Below are 23,911 nucleotides of genomic sequence, written 5' to 3' on the forward strand. Positions count from 1 at the left end.
TGTGTTTGTTAAGCATACACCTTTCTTTTCTTTCTACCGAAACGTGCTTGCATACATAACGTAAAATTCTTGAGCAAAAGAAACATAGCAAACTCGCCTATCGCGGATAAATAAAGCGAGTCTTTACGCATGCAATATCCTCTATGGTGGACTTCTATGCTATAAGTGGGCCTGGTCGCCTACAGGGCTATCTGACGGAGCTCTCTTGTTTGCTCGGTTGCCATTGTCAGGAGGTCAAATCCTTGGGGTTTGTTTTTCTTTTTTTATATGAGAAGGCAGTAGACTCGAACTCACCTCCAGGACACTGCACCCACCTGCAGGCTTCTAGTGGCGCCTGACACCGGCAAAAAATTACCGGGGCTATACTAATCCAGGTACAACAAAATTAGGAAGGCCCACTAAGCTTCAACAAAAGACACTGCCTCTGCAGAATAAAAGTTGGCCTCCCTGGTGCAGTATTCGGTCACTATATCCCTGATGACACATTCACTCATGGTAGGTAAACAGCAACCAAAGTACTGTGCTGAAGGCGAGAGGACATCCTTCTAGAATTAAGAAAATTTCACGGATGTCAACTATACAGATGAAAAGAATCTTTAAAAAGTAAAATCATGTCAATATTGTCCATTGCTTGGAAGAGATTAAGCTTCTTGTGCAAGTAGCATTTTTCGGTGATTGTCAGACTCTCGGAGAAAAGAACCTGCATTGTTTCAGAGGGCAAGCGTTTTTGGCGCTTCAGCCGCATAACGAAGATCACAAATAATTTCGAGAACGGAAAAGAATGTAAAACTCCCTAGAATCGCTGGAGTGCCACTGTATATTAAACTAAACACTGAAAACCGTCCATCTTTATCTGGGCAAACGCAAAGTGAAACACCGCTATATGTTGACTTATTTAAAAGTAAAGGGCGCGAGTCTTCATTGATCTGTCAGTCTAGACAAACATTTTAATGCCATCGTGAATACTTCAACGTCTCCCCCCAAATTGCTAGCAGCACGGTGGGCTTTGAGCTGGAAGGGCGGCCGTACCCTGTTGTCCGTTCGGACAACAGGGTTCAGTTGCAGCCGGCTTGGTGTTGGTAATATTGTCAGGACAGCAGGGCTGGCTTGGGGCGTATTCGGGGATTGGGCCCGCTGTTGTAGAAGGAAAAGTGTAAATGAAAGGTGCATGTTTGCGAGAAGAGCAAACACTGCATTTTTTGAAACGATAGCTTTAATTGACTCTTATCCGCAATTTGCGGCCTTCGAGTGATTTTTCTATCTATGTTAGATATCGTGCACTTTCAAACCACGTGTAAGATTGCGGAATTTTATTTTTCTGTTGAGGCTTTGGGATTGCTTCTTGTACTCTACATATATCCTCTAAGGAATATTCAATATCTTGCTTAAAACATCAAAATCAAGCTAATCATTCGCACTTCAAGATAAGGTCTGATAAATGCATGCCGCCTACGAACAATATGATGTATCGGTCTTTAGTCTCCAGTGTAATACTGTATTCTAAATGATTCGTTCAGATCATGTCAAACTTCTAGCTTCTTTTGGCGACCTTACACTGTAAAATTTTTTCGTGAAATATACATTCAAAAATGCACTTACCACATGTGCATAGGCACCTATGGCTACTTCTGCAGCTGGTAAGGCAAGTCGTTCGCCAAGGATAGGAGCAATCTTGGTGCATTTTCACTGTTGCGAAGAAGACATAGTGCCCTGTCAGTCAATTATTTATTTCAATTGGCAAATGCCTTTCAGGAGCACTTAAAGTAATATATCTTGCAAGGACAACCGTTATTTTTGCGATGCTGTTTATCTGAACGCCACGTATATTTCATTTTTACATTGCGTTTCACTTGAGCCCAACTTAAAGGCGAACGAAACGACACTAAATAAAATAGATGTTGCTTTCATGACTTGCAGTGACCCAAAATATTACGCATGAAGATTTACCGAGGTTGTTTAAAAGTAATTGTAGACAACCGAGTTAGCAAACGCCGTGCTGGGAGAACGACGATACACACGTGTACGACAGCGCTAGCCCTGATTTACAGGCGTCGAATATTATACTTGTTCTGTGGAGCGCGATTGGTGATATATGTCGCGACTAAGCAAATATTATGCTTAGTGGGCTGTCGCCAACCTGCTTGGGCTTTCGCCTGCCATTTCCTAAACGATGTTGAAAAGCGCAACAAATTTACGACTTCTTCAGAATAGTGATGTCAAAGAAATTCGATCAGCGGAAGCTTCAATTGTTCATGCGCAGTTTATTTGATGCAGCAGTACACTGTAGGTGCATCGTAACTTCGCAAATAAAATGCACTTGGCTCTCTAGAACCAATGAAATCTTAGGGGTTATTTCCGAATTAGGCACTTGCTTTGCCGCTTTCCACTCAGGCAATAAAATTTGAAGTCCCTGTATATCTCCACTACAGTTTCTACTCTGCTGATGCCAGTTAATACTTCAGCGTGTTCGTTCTTGCTGTACCTATGGATAAGTATCTGGAATTTGTAGCCCCATCTGCCTATATGTATGACTGCTCGACGACGACAACACCACAGGCGATATTTTCTCCATGAAAGGGCAAGAACTAATTTTCTCCACGAGAGGGCACGTTGCCTTCGCCAGCTTTTTTTTCTCGGAAACGAGCGCTTACAGATTGTGGCCATGAAGGCGTATCTTACCGTCCAACTAAAATAATATTCTATAGTCCTAAAGCTCCACAGTCGTCATCATCTTTCACTGTCGCCAGGGCAATTGGGCGCACTTGCGGGAACATCCAGCAAGGGTGTCAACCGGAACAAAATAGAAATTTGTTACGGTTTGGCTACAACACGTCCTTGTTTTGTTCCAATTCAGTTCCGGTTCGCAGAAACAAAATTATAACGGTTCGCGAGCTGGGTCGCTACAGCAAATGGGTGAGCGAACCGGTTCATTATATTACACCTTAAACTCTAACTTGGCGACACGTTGCACTGTGCCTGCGAGCTGCGAACATGCGCACCTCTTCTCAGGTAGAAGAACAGGCGAGAGCGCCACTGAACACGGGAGAGGGCGACTTGAGTTTTGAGATAAAAGATCCCACAGTACCCATCCCACGATGAATATTGACAATAATGTATTTGGCTTTAGACTAATGCAGTAACACACATTATTGGAACTGCACGCACACGAAGCTGCCATCTCGCTGCCGAGCACAACGCTAAATTGTACCACGACACTATAATTTTTCTAATGACTGCACTCCAGTTAAAACTACATTGTATTCGTAGTCTCCTCTCTGCAACTTCGTTGCAATGACTCTCTATCGAGAGTTTGCACTCGACGTGAAGGTAGCCGTTGTCACTTGCAACCCCTCTGTCTCCTTGGCGCATAAATTCCGAGCTATAGGCCAAGAATGGGCACATACCGTGTCCACACGACGTACCCGATTCCTTTATCGCGCACATCCTCAATGGCAGGTATGCGATGACCCAATTAGGTTACTGTCCCAACAGAAGCCGGCTGTCACTTGCCTATTCGACCGCATACCCAGTGGTCTAAGCTACCTGATCGGCAGGACCGCAGACAGCCCATGCCTAATGGTTCAAGCTGTAGACAACTGGGTCACTGGGTGAACGAGGTCATACATAGGTATACCTGACAGTTGGTGAATTTCCCAATGAATGCTACTTGAATTAAAATGGATTGATGAAGCGTAATTGTATGCAGATGCATGCAGTACGTATACAGAGAGCGCCATTTTGGACAGTTCCGTAATTAAAAAGTGAGCGCCATCTCGACACCTGCATCGCTGCTCTGTCTTTCATTCATAATGTTTATTGTAAATAATACTGTGTATTCCTGGACACCGCAACGAATAAGTTAGGAGACTTATAGGGGTGTACATTTAGATATTTGCAAACAAAAATTTTTTGGTGATAGCCAAATCATAAGGCCTTTATATAAATTTCACATTGAAATAAAGGAATATACCATTGAAGAACAATTAAAATTATTAGATAAACATTGTTTTGAATACATCCAAACATTATAACGACATATTCAAAGGCTAATGTGATCAAATGCAAATGAATTAAAGGGGACTGACATTGCGAAAACATTACGTAAACTGCTGGCGAATACAATGTAATAAATCGATCAAAAAATTGCACATACAGAGGATCCAGCGCAACCAGCAAGTTCATCGCTGAAGAAAACCTCGCAGACAAACAGAATTTATTCTACAGGAATAACAAATGTAACAAATAGAAGAAATACAATGAAATTGTCGCTCTTAGAATATTTGCACCATTTATATGTTTGCTTACGTTGTGTTGTACGCATAAATATATGGCCTCGTAAGCAAATGAAGATGCCGGCCTATTATGCGTTATGAAGCCTCGAACAGCAGGATGGCTAACCAAACTACGATTTCTCAGAGCACTGATGTATGCCAGGCGCACCTTATTGATCTCGAAGAAGGCGCCGGACATGGTTCAGTTCTTCTGCTGTAGCTCCAGGAGCATCACTGATACAGATCGCCGTACACGTAGATGTGAAGCATCACCAGTAAACAACCACCACATAAACATTTTTTGCAGTCTCACTGAACACAAGCCAACATCGCATTCGCTCGAAAGCTACAGCGCCGTAACTCAGTCTATGCAGCGCGCACTTTACAAAACTAAAGGCAGTCGAGAGCTTGAATGAGCTCAGAACAGAAACGGTAACGGAACCTACCAAACTCTGAAATCAGCGTCGATCTTGTTTAGGATAGCCGCCGCCAGTTTCATAAGCTCTGGCCATGTGTGTCCTTAGTCACATGGGTATAAGTTAAGCTTCCACGGCATGCGGTACTGTTATCACCCCAGGTACTTAGCGTTTCCCAGCTTGGCTGCCCCCGCTTTTCTTTGAAACCTCTTCCAACCTACCATGAAGAAGCACGCAGAGCGGACCCAGGGACGGGGACGGGCGACGGAAATCTATCGCGAAGTGGCGCCGTCAGATTTATGCTGAATTGTAATTGCTTCTGTTGCCGGTTCTCTGGTGGTATATGACGACTGACAGCGAGAACATTGGCCGTGTATTCTTGTGTCGGCTTTTTTTTTCGTGTGATGCCATTACATGCCGTCTTTATTCCCTCAGAAATTAGGAAACAGAAAATATGGGCCGATCACGATGGCTGTGCGATCTAACACATAATTTCAAAGCGCTAGCTGTGACAATGGAAGTATGCCAGAAAGCACCACGTGACACACACACACCATGCCTTTTAAAGATCGATCCACTTTGACACGGCTGAAGGAAGCGTGCAATCGTGGTCTAATGGTTATATAAATGGGCAGCTGTGCTTGACGACAGAGGTTCGATTCCACCATTGGTAAGGCATTTCCTTTCAGGACATGGTCAGGCTTCACCTAGTTTAAAGATATTTAATCGAAAACTGGATGTGTGTCACAGCACGGCGTAGGTTGGACGATATCGGAAGTTAGTAAGAGATAGAGGGTACGGAAACGTCACCTTGATCATAGTACATACAGTGAGAACTATTCGGCTTCTTCACTTTACAAACGCATCACTTCTAAGACGATATTGCTTTATAAGTAATAAGTGAACTTTAATAAATTGTTTCACTGCAACATACGAACACAGGAGCCCCAGCACAAACGACCGATATTGAAACTATTGCGTAAAACGTAAAATATAAACGTAATACTGCCAAACGTAAAATGTTGTTTTGCATTTTCATATCGATAGTGCGGATCTGCGAGTAAATTGCATTTGTTCTTTTAAAATTAAATCCTAAACAGGCATTCGCAAACAGCAAGCCTAAAGGCCGAGCGCTACTAACGGTCCCAATCTTAACATTTCTGAGCACATTGATGCAGCCTCAAAACGATAAGTAACATTGAAGATGCAGGAATCTCGCACTGGCCTTTCCTGTATCGAATAAGTTGTATTACTTCCCGTCAGGATGCAATACACATCTAAAGAATACGAAAAATGAGAATGAGTGACACAATTATGGCACTTTAGATTACGAACGAATTCGGCTTCCCAGTTAAGGCTCACAAAATATGTAAAAAAAGAGGAAGCAAAGGCCTATGGGAAGAAAAATTTATTCACGGCTCTGGTCTTGCACGACATATGCAGCTTTCATGGCGGCATTATCATAAAAAAACGCATTTCAATAAATATTCCAATAATACGGGAATCCCCCACGTCGTTTTTCTAACTATGCGGCCTAATTTTTTTCAAGCAGTATTGTTATTCGCTCGTGGAAACATTCCGCAGAAATTAAGTGTAGCCATAAGAAGACTGGCGATTTGGAGGCACTGAAGACCGTCAGCAAGCTAAGACCAGGTAACGCTGTAGGCGGGCGTGTTAGAGATGTAGAGGTGCGAATAAAATAATAGCACAGATCACCTACATCGCAGTTCATCTGGCACTGGAGTGAGCATTCTTTCAGAGCAGTTCATATGAGCATTTACACAAACTAAACCAGCATCAGTCTTATGACCCATAACCATGCACGCTCAAAGTTCATTTCATAAATTTTGTGCCGGAGTAGATGCAGCTTCAAACATTTCTGTGCGCAAAGTATATTTGAATGCTAATGTCAGGTTTGTATTGAGGAAACAATACCTCTGAGGTCTCGTTCATATTAGCAGGTAATGAATAAACCATTACAGTGCGATAGACGAAGTAGTAAATGCTAAATTGAGGTGCCGCAGTGTACACTTTTGATCTCTTTTAGGCATTATGTGCTGCTTGGCTAAAGTAAACACAATTTTAACGCGATAGCACTAAGGGCAGCGTGTCGCGGAAAATCCGGTGTCGGCGTCGGGAGTGTTGTCCGTGAGCGACAATTTCCGTATATATATTTACGTTCATGTAAATGCCACGCCTTGCTATTCGACATGCTGAATATGCGCGTCACAATTTCCACGCCATTCTATCCGTAAACTTGCTCATACCTTGTCTTACTTTCGTGACAAATTTATTCCTCGGAACTGTGAGAATGACAGCCGTAAACAAATGGTACAAATACAAAACGCCGACAGTGCACGCCTTTTATGTTAAATCATCTCAGACCTAAACATTACAAGCCCCCAACAATAACAGCGACTTCAAAATGTTGTAATTTTGTTGGCACGGCTGCACACTACCTCCAATGTCGGCCCACGCAAGAGGCGGCGTTTCTACCGGAAAGCTCTCCTGCGTGCATAGCATTAGCTGCCAGCGTTTCTCGGTAAACGTTACGGTTACATAAGGTGCAGTTGCGGGGAAGTGTGAGACGCTGTCAAAGATCTTTTAATGCTATCGTGCTCCACTCCTAATGGCGAAGCTTAGGTGTCCTCCAAGTTTCTTTTTTTTTGTTGACTGAATGAATGAAATACATTAGTATTGTTGTAACAATTTAGGTCAAACGCTACAAGATCTTAGCTCTTGTTGTACACGGCGAAGAAAAACAACAGCTCAGACATAGCGACAGAACCGTCAGTCTCGACTACAATTTATCTTCCCCGTGTACCCAGGCAGCAACTACACAATGCTGCAGCCTAGTAGATATATAGTTCTGTTACTGAGTTCGAAGTCACGGGTGTGATCCTTGCCCTGGAGGACGCATTAGCACGCTGGCGACATGCGAAAACGCTCCTGTACTATATATTTAGGAGCAAGGTAAGTAATTCTAAGTGATCCAAAGTAATCCTAAGCCTTCCAATACGGCGTGCTTCAAACCAAATTGTGCATTTGGTACGCAAAACCATTATAGATGGCTTTATTTTTATTACGCTGCAACTTTTCTTTCGGAAATCACATATCAACTAGACCACATTGTCCTGAATAAGCTGGAACGCATGAATAATTGCAAGGATCTGCAGCTTTTGTTATTACTTCACCCTTCGTTAAATTTATGCCGCACTCTCCTTTATGCTACGTTGAGTACAAGCGACAAGGAATTTTAGGATACCGAGGCATGTGCCTGCGTAACGCACTTTCAGGGCCAGTACTCTTCATTCTGAGGTAATAACCGAAACGTGCCAGTAACGATCACACACACAGACTTTACGAACTTAGCCTTTCCGCCGCTGCATTCATGTATCAACGATCGCCGATAACTGAAGAATACAATGGTATGTCACAAGCCGATCTCGACAAAAAGATTGAGTTATAGCATTTGTCTAAAAGCCAATTGCAACGAAATTTCTGACCGCGCATAAACAAACGCCTCCGAATTTACGTTTGAAAGGTGAGATGGTGTTTCACAAAAAGCTTGAAAAAGTAGTTGTTTTCTTTTATGCCGAAAATACAAAATGAAAAATTTCCGCAATTAACTTTCGCCGGAAGTGGAGCCGTACTCAGTAAGTACGGCTCGACGGCATGACCTCTAAAAGTACAGGGCGCCGGGGACTGCCCACCAAGCGCTGACAATGTTCCGAGACGACGAATACTACTCACACCAACTGCCAGGTGAATGGGTCCTCTGGTAATGTGCTGTACAATTGCTGCTAATAAAAAACTTAGGCGATTACCAGCCACGCTGCTTTGCCAGTGTTACTTGCATTGTATATAAGACTCGTTCATTACCTACTGAGGTAAATTGAAATTTCGTTGCATTTGGCCTTAAATAAGTCTACCGCAGTGCTTGAAGTTCCAGTGGCTCGATCATTGCTACGAGATAATTCCTTAGTCAAAAACCTCTTCAATGGTAGCTCTGGAATGCACCTACAACGAAAGCTTAATGAAGGGATATTTGAATGGCACACTAAATAGAGGCGTACTTGTGCTTGCAGCAGTCAGGATCACAATCGGTTTTTATTGAGATGATTAGAAGGATTACAAGATGTTAATATACAGAAGGAGGTCCCGAAGTCAAAGACTGCAATGGGACCTCCTTTACAAAGTAAACGTAATAAAACGAAAATTACAACGGTTTCAACAAATCGTTAACAGGAAAGAATTACAGGTTTTATTATGAACAGCATGATTCAAGAGTTACATGTGTATAAATGTCAAGGAAGAAAGTACTGTAACATAATTTCGTTGACAACTAATAAAGTAACAGAGAGGCTGACGTCACAAACACAGAATAGTTTGCTCACTCGAATTTATATGTAAGGCAGAGACATAAACTTAATGGTATGGCAATGAAAATGAAATGAAGGCACACTGAAAGAATGGTTGTGAGTAGCCAATATAATAGCAGTGTATGCATATTATTGGCTAAGGATTATAATGTTATTTGTCCACAACGAAGCTAAGGAAACAAGTCGCCGTTTATAATTCTTGATTTTTGGAAACGCAGGGCAAGCTTAGACAGTTTCGATAAAATATATATGCACTATTGAAAACACAGAATATTGAAGCCTTAAAACCCGTGAATTCGTCATGACCGCCTTTTGTAGTTAGTGTCTCGCTTGGAAAGAAAGTACAGCCCCAACCACCGTGCTCAATCTACTCACTGGCAGCACGTAGACAAGTATAAATAAATCACTAGGTAGCTAAGCCGAAGCTATACTTTCTGAAGGAAAGAAATGCGAATGGTAAATTATTGTAGCACTTACCGCATGTGCAAGCACACGAGCTTCCTTTATTTAAACACGTGGCTTTTTCTCCGCAGGCGCAACTGAGTTTCGGACATGGGATCATTCCTAAAAGAAGGGGGAAAATGAACATTACTCTATTTAGAGCTAAAAGCTTTCTGTTCATTGTTTTCTATGAAAGTTATTTACACTTCTGAAATGCTCACCTCTTAAGAAAAATTTCGCGTGCCCTTCACACCCAAATACGAAACGCGCTATAGTGTACACACGCTGCATAAGTGGAACGATTAGCGCATTGAACTTTTATTTTTGTCGTCAACAACGGACATTATTAGATCGTTTCCCAGATGTATTCCCTGCAAGTGCGGTACAGGTATGAGTCGGCGTTGCCATTTTGCCAGTGCCTAGGAGCCTTAGCGAGAAAGTAGATTGCCAGGAACCCACATTCGCCAGGTGGCCGGTGAGAACAGTAGTTGACTTTTTATAGTTTAGAGTGACGTATTACAGCCTCAACTGTCGATCGCCAAAGCAGAGCGTCTAGAGCCTGACACCGCAACCTAACTTCGCGGCTGTACATTTTTACAGGAAATGTTTGGTGGAAGTTGGTCGTGAATTTCTGATTAGATAAATTAACAAAACGAAGGACAACGTTGAAAAATTAAGAGAAAAATAATATCCGAGCACACCTAAGTACTTCTTAAGAGTTGTTGATGCAAAAGTGCCATTGTGCGATTAAACGGCTCGGGCTGCTAAGCACGAGGTGGCGGGAACGAATCCCGGCCACAGAGCCGCGTTTCAATAGGGGCGAAATGCGACAGCACCCATGTACTTAGATGGGCGTGCACGTTAAAGAACCCCAGGTGGCCCGAATTTTCGGAGTGCCCCACAACACCGTGCGTCCTAATCACATCGTGGTGCTTGCACGTAAAAGCCCACAATTACATAAATTGAACGCCGCTGAGCGCTCTCTCCATTTATGAAGCTCTCGGGGGCCAGTAAACGCGTTTAAAAAGTTGCCCTGGTTTATCGCACTGGCTAATGCACTCGGCGTTTGAACGTGGGGTGAGAGGTTCGAAACTCACAACCGCCAACTTGCTTCCTCTGGAATTTATTCTTTTTTACACATTATTTCTGTAGTGCGGTTACGTAGGCGAGGTTATAACGCAGGTGAGAGCTTGCGCGGAGAAGGAACGCGCGGATAAGAGAGGCTTCTAAACGTGGCGTCGCGGCGATGTTCTCTGCCCTTACGCAGCACCTGGCATGGCAGCATGTGTTTCCTTTCGTCCGCGTTGCTCCATCGAGGCGCGCACGTGACGTAGCGTCGCAGCCAATGAAAATTTATCTACCGTTTTGCTGCTACAGACGCCAACGTTGTTTTTAAATTACCTGTTCGAAGTTTTTTTCATCAAAAGACAAGTGTCTCTACTTGTTTACCATGCGAATTCTCATTTTATAGGCTAATTAGTTTGCGAAACAGCCAATTTACACATTACGAAACCGTAAACGCAACGCGCCACCTACAGAACATTCTATGAACTTACTGGCTTCAATATATTATTACGGGTTTGACTGATTATAACTGATTGAGCATGGTTAAACTGTGAGCAGTCGATTGAGCCGCTGTGTTGCATAGATACGTTCTCCACTTTTCATGTAAACACCACTTGAACAGCTAAGTTAAGTAGCGTCATACGATGTATTTTTAAACGCAAATTGTTACAATGTACGCCTCATCGTCATGCCTATACATGGTCTTCTTGCTGATTTCATGATGTCTTCATTCTCTATTGATTCAATGTTGAGTTATAATAAAATGTGATATATGGTATATTTTGACTTTATCGGTAACGGTCACTTATCCCGGTGTTTTTGTTTCACAGTTTTCGTGCTTTTTTTGGGTGGTATAGATGTTAGTTTCTAATAGAAAAATTGTGGAACTTCCACGTACTGCGGAAATCTTTGTCACGCGAAATATTTTGCGGGCAGCTGGCTATGAAAGCACTTTTTCGGGTACCGCAAAACGTTACCGATTTGACAAATGTGTTTCTGTGAATTAAGCATTTGTGTGTGTGACGGCAGTAGCGTGAACTAGAATTAACGCATGAGTGCATGTGTGTGACCACGGCAGCAAGACGTTGGCAAGAACCGCAAAAGTAGCGCGATTTGTACCAGCGACCAAATTTCTGTGAACGAGCTGCAGGGAAGTGCGAGGTTGGCAAGAAACGCACGAAATAAATGCTCACTGACGTCAGCACCTGGTATTAGATTAACGAATCAAGCGGATAACTTAACCGCGAAACTGCCGCACAACACTAAGCATGTGTTCTTTTATAGCAATTCCGACGAGTAGCGTGGTGCGCTGCTTGCTTTCGCCAGGTCACGATGACGCTTCCATAGTGAAAGTCGAAGCAGCGTTGTTGTAGTTGGACACTGCGTGCACTGAGAAAGAGCAGGCCTCGATGTTTTATTAAGTGGCCCGATGATGACGAGAAGGGCCGTGAAAGCCTGACACGAACTTTGGGAGGAACGAGGAGCAGCGCTTTGCTGTACGGTTTTCGGAAATCAGTGCTCGTGGGAAACTTGCTTTTCAATCGCTGTCCGGGGTTTCGCTACCGAGGGGTAAAAATGTTAAGGCGTTGCGGCGACCATCATCACATCAGCAGCACAACAATATGAACAATCAGCCCAAGTTACAGGGCAACTTGGTCCGCTGGGTCGGCGTAAATTCTAGTCGCGGTAATAATGAGGCGCAGTGAATGCATGCACCCATGTTACATATTCGTGTAATTTTTGTCATGCATGTCATGGCTTGACATAAAGACATACCATGATATTGATACATTGGAATCATGGCGATCGTATTCTGACTTGCACGTCAGGATATTCCATTTTTGTCAGCATGCCTCTCATGACACACAAATTTAGAATATATCCAGGTAAATAAATGCGTGTCTTGTTATTGAATACAACACAGTTATGTCAGCTTATGTACATTTGTGTCCTTACATGCATGTCATGGTATATTTGTCATGCCACATAGTGAGTCATGTCATGTTCATTGTTTAAGAAGGTATGTATCAGAATATCTATGACACGATTCAAATCACTAGACATGCATCACATGAATGACGTAAATGAATGTCATGACGCGATTGTCGCGAATTATATGACTGGCATGCGGTGCTGGTGTCTTGCTGGTTTCTTTGACAGGATATCTATCAGTATATGTGTGAAAAGCCATGCTTGTATCAAATGAAAAGAATTGCATGACATAAGGTACACATCCATTTCTTTTCCTTATTTTGACGTGATCACGTATGTCAGGTGTTATTCAATTCGTGGTGTTTGTGTCATAATACGCATGCCAGTCATGTGATTGCATCTATGGCAGCAAATTTAAATCAAAACATTCACACAAATCACGTCATTAATGCCCACATATACGCAAAGGCAAAGAAACGAGCACCATGGTATCATGTATCTCATGCCAATTATGTCACGACACTCATGCCGCGCCAAATATGCCATGTCATTGATGTCATTTATGCTAAGTATCCATAGAGGTCACACTTTCCGGTATATTTTGATATATACCTACTGGAAGAAATGACTATGGCCACACTACGACCTAAGATGCTAGGCATCTATAAAGACACACTGGAAGCGCCTGAATTTCGCAAAGAATACCTCGCAATAAAATTATGTCTCTCCACCTTGAATGAACATACTTCTCTCTCCAATTTCGCCAGTACAATTATTTGTTGACGTTTTCGCTCATTTCCTTCATGCTCTGCCTGTTGCCCCACTATGGTTTTCCCCATCTAACTACTTACTAAATAGATTTGAACCCCTACAGAACAACAAAAAATACTTGTGTTTTGTTTTGAGTGATCCCCACGCAAACCCACGTATTCATAAACTCTGTAGAACTCTAATACGGCGTCCCTCCAGAACGGTACACAGTAGCTTCAAGCCCTTAGCCCCAATTCAGTACCTAGCACATTGAGTAAGTTGTTTCTGCAATATAACGCGCAAAATGTGAACAAAGGGGACGCATGCTCTTACTTCTTTTGTCTTTTTTCACGGGCTGCGTTCCATAATTTAAACCCACAGATAAGTACGCTGTGCACATGATCATCTGGTTCTAATGAAACCACAGGACTCTTAACCTATGCCTTCTTTCTTCCACTCGATCACTTCTGCGTAGCAATGCTCTGTCACATGATGATGAGTGGTTGAGCTGTAACTTTTGGTTTAATTAAAAAAAAACTATAATTTGCGCAAAAATACAGCATCGGCCTTCCAGGCGCTGAACTCCATGCCAGAGATTTCCCAAGTGCACTTTGGAGTTTCATATTCACTGTCTCGGAAACCCTTGTAAGACACCTTGGGACACGTACGACTCACCCGGGAATTCTTCATTAGTTGATTCATCTGGGTAACCTGGGGTAAAAAGAGCACTATCATTAGAGGTAGCTCCAAGAATGCTCGTTTTAAGGAATCAGTAAAATTGCATTCAACAGCACTGCTTGCCCCCATATGGCAAATCTCTGGGTTCTCAATGTTTTCCCGGGGATCAAAAATAGGACATGGCTAAGTTCTTTTGAATGTACAAAAGGAGGATATCGCGTCTTTCTTTATCAGATATATCTGTGAATTCCCCGCAATATAGGGTAATACCATCTGAGTTGTTTTTAAAGAAAGTATAGTAAACCTAATGGTTTTCGGTGGGCTTCTTAGTTTTCATACATCGACAAATATTGATTCCTACTGTTCTCACAGAGGCTCATTTTGTTTGTGACAACAGTTTTTTTTGCGTGTCATTAGACATTTTAACAACGGTTTTCTGAAACTGAGGACTTTATCGTCAAATAACCGAGTAGGGTAACTTTACTGAATGACTTACTCATGCCTGTTCCAAAGGTACATGGTGAAGGGTGCGGTGCAGGTTGACCTGAAATTGAATGTGTACCTCGTGAATAAACATAGCTCACGAAAGTCGAACAGCCCTCTCAATGTACCCTCCCTCTCATACCAGTCAGCGCCAGTGCTGTCCCTCCCCGTGCAGTTAGCTATGTTTCTATCCGCATTTATTATTTAGGAACGATGAGACCTCTGTTCAAAATACGATATTCTATTCAAAAGCTCTGCGTATTACGTATAAGTAACGCAAACATGGTGTTTACAAAAGGATACAAGGTGTTGAGCGTAACCTGAACCAAACTTTGAGAGCGCATCTTAATTGAATGACAGAAATAGGATTTGGTTTGGTGACGTCTTAAATTACCGAGTTTATTTGGTAAAGTATGGTCAGTTTACTTATTAGTTACCTTTAACTATACAGAATAAGAAACAACAGTTGTAGGCCATAGGCCGCGCTTGAAAATTTGTAGAACAGGCTTGTAAACCAATATATGAGATGTTTTTTGGATGCTATCTCGTATGAAGTGCTTTTTGCCCGGGCTTTGAGGAAAGCCAGCTAAACACAGAAAATGCGTTCCTGCAAGAGCGCGCTTGCGTGTCTTGGTTTCAGAGCGCTCAGTAATTTTTTTTTTTCGAAAAACAAGTTATGGCTGTTCTCCTTCATCTCTTCCAGGCCGACCATGCTTCATGGAGTCCTCGCCGCAATCCGGCGACACTTTGCACTGAGGGAGGCGAACTTACACATAGATAGATTTGTCAGGACAAACTCGCATACATCGGCTAGTGACGGCCGAATCGGCTCGCTCGCTTCCTCCCCGTTTTCACCTCTGCACACTCTTTTATATACTGCTGCGAATTTGGATGATAACCCTTATTTTGGGTCCCGCGCTCACATTCTACCAATCAGTGTTCTTATAAAGGGGCGGGACTATCAACGACATAATGTGACCCCCCCCCCCCCCCCCCCCCCTCTTCTAGGCTGGTTTGTGGAACACGCAGACCAATATCACTTAAACGAACGCCCTATGCACTTCTTGCTCGACGTTAACACCCCTCAGTGCAACCGGCCCGGTGCAAATGTATGTCCCGCGGAAGACACCAATCGCCCAGCCAGCCACTAATTCCGGACATACCGCTGAATCGTACCTATATACGCGACTTGGCCGCCCGGTCTCCCGTGTCATACGCATGCTCGACAGCGTAAACACTGTGTATCTCCCGCACCGCGATGGGAACGTCGCAACCCCTGGCAGTGCCTGTGTATGTGCTGGCCCACAAGTATGCGCCTACATGCCGTTGAGGTCAGTGCTCGCGGTGAGGCGGCCCGGCACTTCTGGTTACATGCGCTTGGGCGTAAAGTGTCCATATATCTTGGGCACCGCACGAGAAACGCGCCATCCGCAGCGGTCCCTGTCTCGAAGAATGACGCTGTACTCAGAACGCAATCGAGCATCGGCTGCGAAAGAAAACACCCTGCGCGAGCGTCATGCATGTGTCCCCAGGGTTCCAACGTGGTTGCGCTCAGTGCGTGTGAACCTGTTGTGTCAGTCAACTTACCTAAGCTGAACCCGCATTGACATCGTAAAATCCGTGTTTGGCAGCCACCTATTTCCTAAAAAGTAGGACCTTAACTAATTTTGAGTGCCATAAGAATGCTCTTGAAAGGACCGCGGTCTATCGCTTTTCTTTTTTTGCACTAGTGGAATGCAGGCTTTGTTCTTCGTACCACTGAGCATTTTTAAGACGAATACCTTTCTAGGCTAAGGGTGAAGCTTGTGTCAGGAGACCTGACCGCTGGAGGGTCCGCCCAAGCATCATCACACCATATGAAGACGGGTGAAAGAAAGAAAAATGATTGATAGTAACATTTAGTGAATGATAACGTTATAATGGAGATTAGTAGAGGTTAATAATGCTAGTAATGACTAATAACGACTACTAATGACTGTAATGAGTACTAATGACTTCGAAATGACTAATATGTCTAACGACTGCTTGTATTGACCACAATTGATTAGAAATAACTAGAAATATCTAGTAATGAGTAGTAATGACTGAAATGACTACTAACGACTAGGACATGACCAATATGTCTAACGATGGCTTGAAATCACCACAATTGATTAGAAATAACTGAAAATACTTAATAGTGAGCAGTAATGACTAATAATGACTGAAATGACTTGTAATGGCTGCTAATGACTACCAAATGAGCAATATGTCTAAAGACAACTTGTAATGATTACAATTGATTAGAAATTACCTAAAATGCTTGTAATGACAAGTAATAACTGATAATTACTGAAATGACTTGTAATGGCAACTAATGGCTATGATATGACAAACATGTCTAACGACGGCTTGTTATGGCCTCAATTGATTGTAAATGACTAAAATACTTAGTAGTGAGCCGTAATGACTAAAAGAACGAAGAGAAGGAGAAGAGGTAATGAAAAAGAGGCGAATGATAAGAGGAGGAATAGTAGGCTTTTGCCCTTTGCATCTTAAGAGAGATATTAAGAAACCCTGTAATTTTCTTTTTTTTCCCAGTCATATTGTGGCGCTACAGTCTGTGCTTCAGGCGGCCGCATTTGAATGTTTTGAGTAAGCCTTCGGCTACTGAAGGGATCATCGACTGTGGGCAGCCAGCATTTGCGAGGCGCCCCACATGGACCCAAATATTACAGGGTCTCCTAAGATCTCTCTTAAGAGGTGGACGGCGAAAGCCTATTCTTCCTCCTCTTATCATTCGGTTCTTTCTCTTTGCATTTTCTCTTTCTCTTCTTTCATTTAGTCATCCCTGCTCACTACTAAGCTTCTTTAGTCATTTGTAATCAATTGTGGTCATTACAAGTCGTCGTTAGTTATATTGGTCGTTTCGTAGTCATTAGTAGCCATTACAAGTCATTGGTAGTCGTTTTAGTCATTACTACAGGTTACTAGATATTTCTAGTCCTTTCTAATAAATTTTGGTTATTACAAGCCATCGTTAGATATATTGGTCATTTCGGAGGCATAAGTAGTCATGTCAAGTCCACTACTCATTACTAGTCATTACTAGTCATTATTAACATCTAACAATCTCTATTATAACGTTATCATTCACTAACTGTTACTATCAATCATTTTTAATTCTTTAATCTGTTAATAATCGGTCTTCACATGGCGTGATGACGCTTCGGCAAACACTCCGGCGGTCGGGTCTGCTGGCACTAAATTCAGCATTATTTTAGAACGGCTTTCACCTTAAAAGCTGATTTGACACTGTTACGGTTCACGGTGTGTGGCAACGAATGGAACGGATGTCAAGCGCCTGACGCTCGAAGTGCCTAATCGTCACGCGCGTCAACATGAAAGGCATCTCCTTCGGGTGTGTACAACAGGATGATGCACCAGTGCAAATCCTACTCTCTTTTGTCGTATATTCACCTCCTCTGCACCAGGAAGTGGTTTCTCTCCAAATTCCTATGTGTGAGCTGACCAGTGTTCTGACAGCAACTGGGCACCTCGTCGTGACAAGTACCAGTTAAGATGTTTTTGGCAATTTAGACTGTGCAAAATAACTCTACGGCGCCCCAATGTAAGCAGCTTAAGTACAGTAATAGCGCATGCGTGTGATTACAATGGAAGCGGTAAGAGTTCTGCCGTTTGATTTATCCATAGTGCTCAGTTCTGTCGATATGACAGACATCCCCTTGCGGAAGCTTGTCTTGCGTCATTTTCTGTTTCGCTTTAGGAAGCGTCGTTTACTAAAGCGATTGCTTATGTGGCAGGCTAGGCTAAACAAATTAGATGTCCGTGGCCTTTAAGAAACCCTTTTATTGGTTTATTTTACCGAGATGCCACAACCCCAAAAAGGCGTTTCGGTCAGTCGCGTAAGACTAAAGGAATTTATGCTCTCGTGTGCCCCCGTCCATCATCATTGAACTCTGAGACGTTTCTGCGTCAGAAAAGCATCAGAAAATTAGGCCAACGAAATGCACAAATGAACAGCTTCGTTAAAAAAAATTTCCCAGTAGTAGTTTTGAAGAGCGCAAGTAGCGCGTGCGTTAATCATGCAATGTATTATTCCAGCAAAGAAAGTACAATCACAATAACCTAAGCTCAATGTAAAGCAATGCAAAAACCCGTGCCAAGAAAAAGCACACTGGTCGATGAGGTGCACTCTCCACCATCTTCAAACAACGAAATGAGTTTCCACTAAGCCGCCAAATAAAAGATAAAGTTGAAAGATTCGGATGGCCGAAAATACACTTAAAGTATACCGCAGTGTGAATTACAACATGCATGTAAACATGGAGTCAAAGTTGTTGAATTACACGTGATCTTACTTATCTACTCATTCTGCGTCCTATATCTATGTGCGTGCCAAATGTAAAATGCTTCTATATAACTTTAAGCAATCGTGTCAGATGAAATATACTTGCATGTTGGAGAAAGGATAATCGCCACAGCTGCAAAGTTGCTCAAGGCATCCAGGTTAAGTTTCATGGTCACCTGTGGATTAGCACAACAAAATTATTAAATGCATTAAGGAGAAACGTTTCAGGGTATTCCAGAAATTGAGTCATATCAGAAACAGCTCATTTCGAAGGCAACGCTTGAAGGAATAGATTGAGTATTTTGAACAATGCAGTTTGTTAAGCACAAGCGAGGGTCTGCGCCTAGGCAACAAGGGTGCAATTCACGTAGTGTTCGAGATCCAAAACAGTAAAAGTTAACACTCGTACGAGATATTTATGGTTACTGGCGTTCTCCATTGTCTCTTCGGTATTTGTCTCTCTATGCACATTCCGTTGTAATTTCTTTACTCTGGCATTTCATCGCAGAGCACCATAACCCACATTCTACTCGCAGTAACAGCCTTCTAATGAGAGTCTAAATAAAAAAAAAACATACAAACGCCACTGCACCTGCATTCGGACTGCGTTAGAAAGTGGCCAGAAAGTTCGCAAATGGCATTTCACAAATACCGTGAATTCCTTAAACATAAAGTCATATAAACCATATACATGCCTAGCCGCAAATGCACTGCAAACTAAATCCACAGTTTGAGAAGCTTAACGCGCATTCTTAATCAAAAAAGAACGCAACATTGTGCACGTAATAGGATAGTACAAAGATAGCAGTATTACTTTTGTAGAATGCGGGTGCCGGATGCAACCAAATGTAACAATAATTCCGCCTATACTTTTAAAGCGAAGCTGTAAGGGCTAGTTCCCCCAGGATCACGTTAATGTGTCGACAGAAAACTATCATCATCAGGAATTGCGGCAGCGTCGTCGTCTTCTTCCACAGCTGACTCGTTGGCTCCCCTTGACGCTACCGCGTCAACGGACTCGTGTCACTGCTTCCGCGTTCGTTGTTCTCATTCATTCATTAATTAACATTTAGGCAGCAAAAAGACGTAAACATTTTCACAACAAAGTTGTTAAGAGCGAGTTTTCGAGGATAGTGTCCGAAACTCTCCACACGGTGGCTGATGCCGATGATTGTGCAATACTGGATCGACCCACGGTGGAGGTGAAGCAGGCGTTAAACATTTCCCACACGTGGTCGTATCCCGAAGACAGTGCAATACCGGGTAGACCCGCCGCGGAGGTGACGCAGGCGTTAAGCATGTCCCATACAAGCGCCAATCGCGTGATAGTGCAATACCGAGCCAAGCCGCAGCGAAGGTGAAGAAGGCGTAATACGTGGGCCGATACCGAAGATAGTGCAATGCTGGGCCGACCCACGGCTGAAGTGGAGCAGGCGTTAAACACATCCCATACGTGGGCGTATCCCGAAGACATTGCAACACCGGGAGAGGCCCGTGGCCTAGGTGACGCAGGCGTTAAGCACTTCCCATACGTGGGCCGATCCCGAATATATTGCAATACCGAGCCGAGCCGCGGCGGAGGTGAAGCAGGCGTTAAGCACTCCCCATACGTGGGCCGATACCGAAGATAGTGCAATTGCGGGCCGACCAGCAGTGGAGGTGACGTAGGCGATAAGCACATCCCATACGTGGGCCGATACCGAAGATAGTGCAATGCCGGGTGGACGAGCGGTGGAGGTGACGCAGGCGTTAAGCACTTCCCATACGTGGGCCGATACCGAAGATAGTGCAATGGCGGGCCGACCAGCAGTGGAGGCGACGCAGGTGATAAGCACATCCCATACGTGGGCCGATACCGAAGATAGTGCAATGCCGGGTGGACGAGTGGTGGAGGTGACGCAGGCGATAAGCACATCCCATACGTGGACCGATACCGAAGATAGTGCAATTCCGGGCCGACCAGCAGTGGAGGTGACGCAGGCGTTAAGCACTTCCCATACGTGGGCCGATACCGAAGATAGTGCAATTGCGGGCCGACCAGCAGTTGTGGTGACGCAGGCGATAAGCACATCCCATATGTGGGCCGATACCGAAGATAGTGCAATACCGAGCCGAGCCACGGCGGAGGTGAAGCAGGCGTTAGCACTCCACACATGTGGGCCCATCCCAAAGATAGTGCAATACCGGACCGACCTGCGACAGAGGTGAAGTAGGCGTAAAGCACTCCCTATACCTGTGCCGATCATGAAGATTGTGCAAGGCTGGGCGAACGTGCGGTGGACGTGTAGTTAGCCATTAAGGGGCCTACGTACATAGCTTCGCTGGTCATACTTCTTCACTAAGTGGAAGGACACTGAGTTTTCTGTTTCATCGCTATTGGTCCAAGGTTTTCTGGCGGCGCCCACATCACCTACTTGCCACACGTCGTCGCCAAACACCCAAAAATTCACTACGTGAACGTGATGTGTATGAATAAAACATGCAATAATACACCAAACAAAACTTTAATTTCGTTTGCTATAGCCAAAGACAGCCTGATTTCGAAATGGATAAAAGATCGCTGAGCACCGACCACTCAATACAAATGTAATTATTATATAATATATGGTGTTACAACATATATAATTAATATATGATTTTCCATGACACACTAGAGAGAAAAAAGAACATTTGCAAATTATATCAAGGAAATTTAGCTTTGTGCGAGTTCAATAATATGCTCGCGCACGGGGACACAAATGTGTTTCCTGATCGAAATACAAAATATATTGTTTGAATGTCAATAATAATTCTCAATTCAATAAAAACGGAACCCATCTTCTGCATGAATATTGGTGTTCTTGAAATAGGTAGTATGCTCTTTCACGCACTAGCTTGAACGAAAATACACGCGTAGCATGAGCGTGTCTATGTTCAGCTCCTCACCTAATTCGCACCGCAAAAATAACATCTGCGTTGGAATAGCCGAGTGTTTAACATATTTTTCTGGGGTACTCCGCAATTAAAAGCTATCAAGCCGCACTCGAAGTTCTTGACCGGCGTTGTTTCATCCTGTATAATTTACTCAGCATAATTTATTCTCCTAAGTCTGGTGTGGGATCATATAGCAAACAGAATCAAGGTCGCGGGTTTCCATGAATTCGGTTACTGTATTGCTGAGGCCACGGAATTCAATCCAATTTTGAATTTTTTTTTATTACTATACATATATACATATACATATATATGCGAAATTTTGTGTGTGCAACAAATTTTCAATCACGAGAGGAACCATGCACATCAGTAGAAATAGGTGACTTCGTATGAGTACCAAAAATAAATGGCTAAACCGTAAAGATAGCTATTTTTGAAAAGAGGTCAGTCCACTGCTTTGATCATTCATCTGCTTACACATAAAATTCTTAGTTTAATAAATATTGAGTCACTTTATCCGACATGCTCTGCACACAATAGGTTGTTACACCCGTGAAAATTACCGGCACCGCCTGCATCCATATAGTACGCAATAGGCGGGCACTATCTTCGGAATGCTATCGGACCATAGCATTATCGTACTAGACATTTGCAGCCTGCATAAGCATTACCATTCCTGAATAAATGTTATAGATAATTCCAGACTTAATATTTTATTCACTACTTGCACCTCTAAACGGCATTGGTCGATTTCTCAGTAATTCTAGTATGCATTGTTTTTTTGAGACACTCGTTATTCGTTGCGCAAAGTGAACATAAAGCGTGTGGACAAAGGAATACCTATAAAGAGATGAAATCTGGTGCGCAGCATATGTGTTTTGACCTCTATGAACCAAGATTTATAGGAAGCGAACGGAATGCCACTTTACGTTTTGGCTCGGAAAACATACTGAAACTCATATTCAACCTAATTGGTAAATGAGCCTCGGCAACATCACCAGGTAAAAGACAAAATATATTTTTCGAGAGCTAGGTAAGGCCCCTTTATCTGTGACCTGGCGCTTCCTGTAAGAATCAGCAGCCACTGCAAGATAAACGGCGCAGAAAGGCTAAAGCAACAAACGACATAGGTATATAAAGATGGAGCGCTGATTTATGCGTACGTGTCACTGCTGTGTCTGTCTTTTTGCGTTGTTTACTTGCGGTACGTAGCAGGAACTTATCCCAGCAGAACTGTTTGTCCATCGAAGCAGATTCCCGACTACCTACAATCACAGGTGCGCGATGCTGCGCACAAGGTAAGCTATAAAAATTGAACAAAATTTCACTTTGGCTCCCTGCAACAAGTTCTCATTATTTAGGATGTCTTATTGTGCTAGATGAATATATTCGAGCAGCCAGAGAGTATGACGTGCTTTTCATTGTATATAGATGCTGGATCTTAAAACTCATTGTTCGTGCCCCTGCTGCAAAGGTCTTAAAAAAGTTCAAGTATAAAAGAAAAAAACATATTTTTTTCACGCAAACCCATATTCAAATTTTCTAGATTTATATATCCCGTACTTTCCCCTGACGCCCCCTGTCTCAGAGGAAGAACATCCAGTGGCTTGGTCTTCAGATTGAAGACAACTTGCGCTTGAAATGCGCAAACAACAAACGGCAAGCGGCAAGAAAACATTCCCTGAAAATTGCTACACCTTGCCCTCCTAGTCTGATCCCGTGGACGTCGAAACGCCCATAAATTATCATGCAACCTGAAGGTTTTAAAGTGGCAAAGAAGGTTTTGAAATAACCTGCTCATAAATTGGTAGTATACTTCAAAGCCCTGTACGTATATTATATTTGTTTTGTCCGCTTTAGATGTATTGTTGGGCGCCATTGAACAATTTTTAACATGGTCTTATTTTATTCCTTAAAGACGGAGTTACAAATTTTGTACTTGAAAATATTCTGGAAATTCCTACATCAGCGTATGACATCCCACTTTTTTTTCTCTGATGTCCCGTTTGACACGGCGTCCCTACGGTAAGAGTTTGCTGCACGAGAGTCTGTTGCCATCGTGACTCCTGTGCCAACGCGGAAGCCACCCACGCAGGGACGACAAACAATGTGGCGTATCGTGTCGCCCAGGAGACGCAATTCCTTAAACACCCCCCGAGGCCTCTGCGAGGATATTCCGCATCGCTACATCGGCCAGTTTACCATCATAGAACAAACGTCTGCTTTGAA

General features: G+C 43.2%; 1 protein-coding gene across 1 annotated transcript; it reads right to left on the reverse strand.

Moving 5' to 3' along the window:
- Window positions 1-921: 921 nt before the first annotated feature.
- LOC126533825 (uncharacterized) lies at window positions 922-22,958 on the reverse strand. Its single transcript, XM_055072418.2, has 7 exons — window positions 22,846-22,958; window positions 18,876-18,945; window positions 14,432-14,479; window positions 13,933-13,968; window positions 9,547-9,633; window positions 1,600-1,686; window positions 922-1,134 (listed from the first exon to the last, which is right to left on the reverse strand). The coding sequence occupies exons 2-7, from the start codon at window positions 18,937-18,939 to the stop codon at window positions 989-991; spliced, it is 468 nt and encodes a 155-aa protein (XP_054928393.1). The 5' UTR covers window positions 18,940-18,945; window positions 22,846-22,958; the 3' UTR covers window positions 922-988.
- Window positions 22,959-23,911: the final 953 nt, after the last annotated feature.

The sequence above is a fragment of the Dermacentor andersoni genome, chromosome 7 (assembly GCF_023375885.2).
Source record: "Dermacentor andersoni chromosome 7, qqDerAnde1_hic_scaffold, whole genome shotgun sequence".
NCBI lineage: Eukaryota > Metazoa > Arthropoda > Arachnida > Ixodida > Ixodidae > Dermacentor > Dermacentor andersoni.

Coding starts and splice junctions, on each gene's coding strand:
- LOC126533825 (XM_055072418.2), bottom strand. CDS start 18,939: ATGAAACTTAACCTGGATGCCTTGAGCAACTTTGCAGCTGTGGCGATT. Junction 13,969..14,431: donor TACCTTTGGAACAGGCATGA/GTAAGTCATTCA, acceptor TTTTTACCCCAG/GTTACCCAGATGAATCAACT. Junction 1,687..9,546: donor CTCGTGTGCTTGCACATGCG/GTAAGTGCTACA, acceptor TCTTCGCAACAG/TGAAAATGCACCAAGATTGC.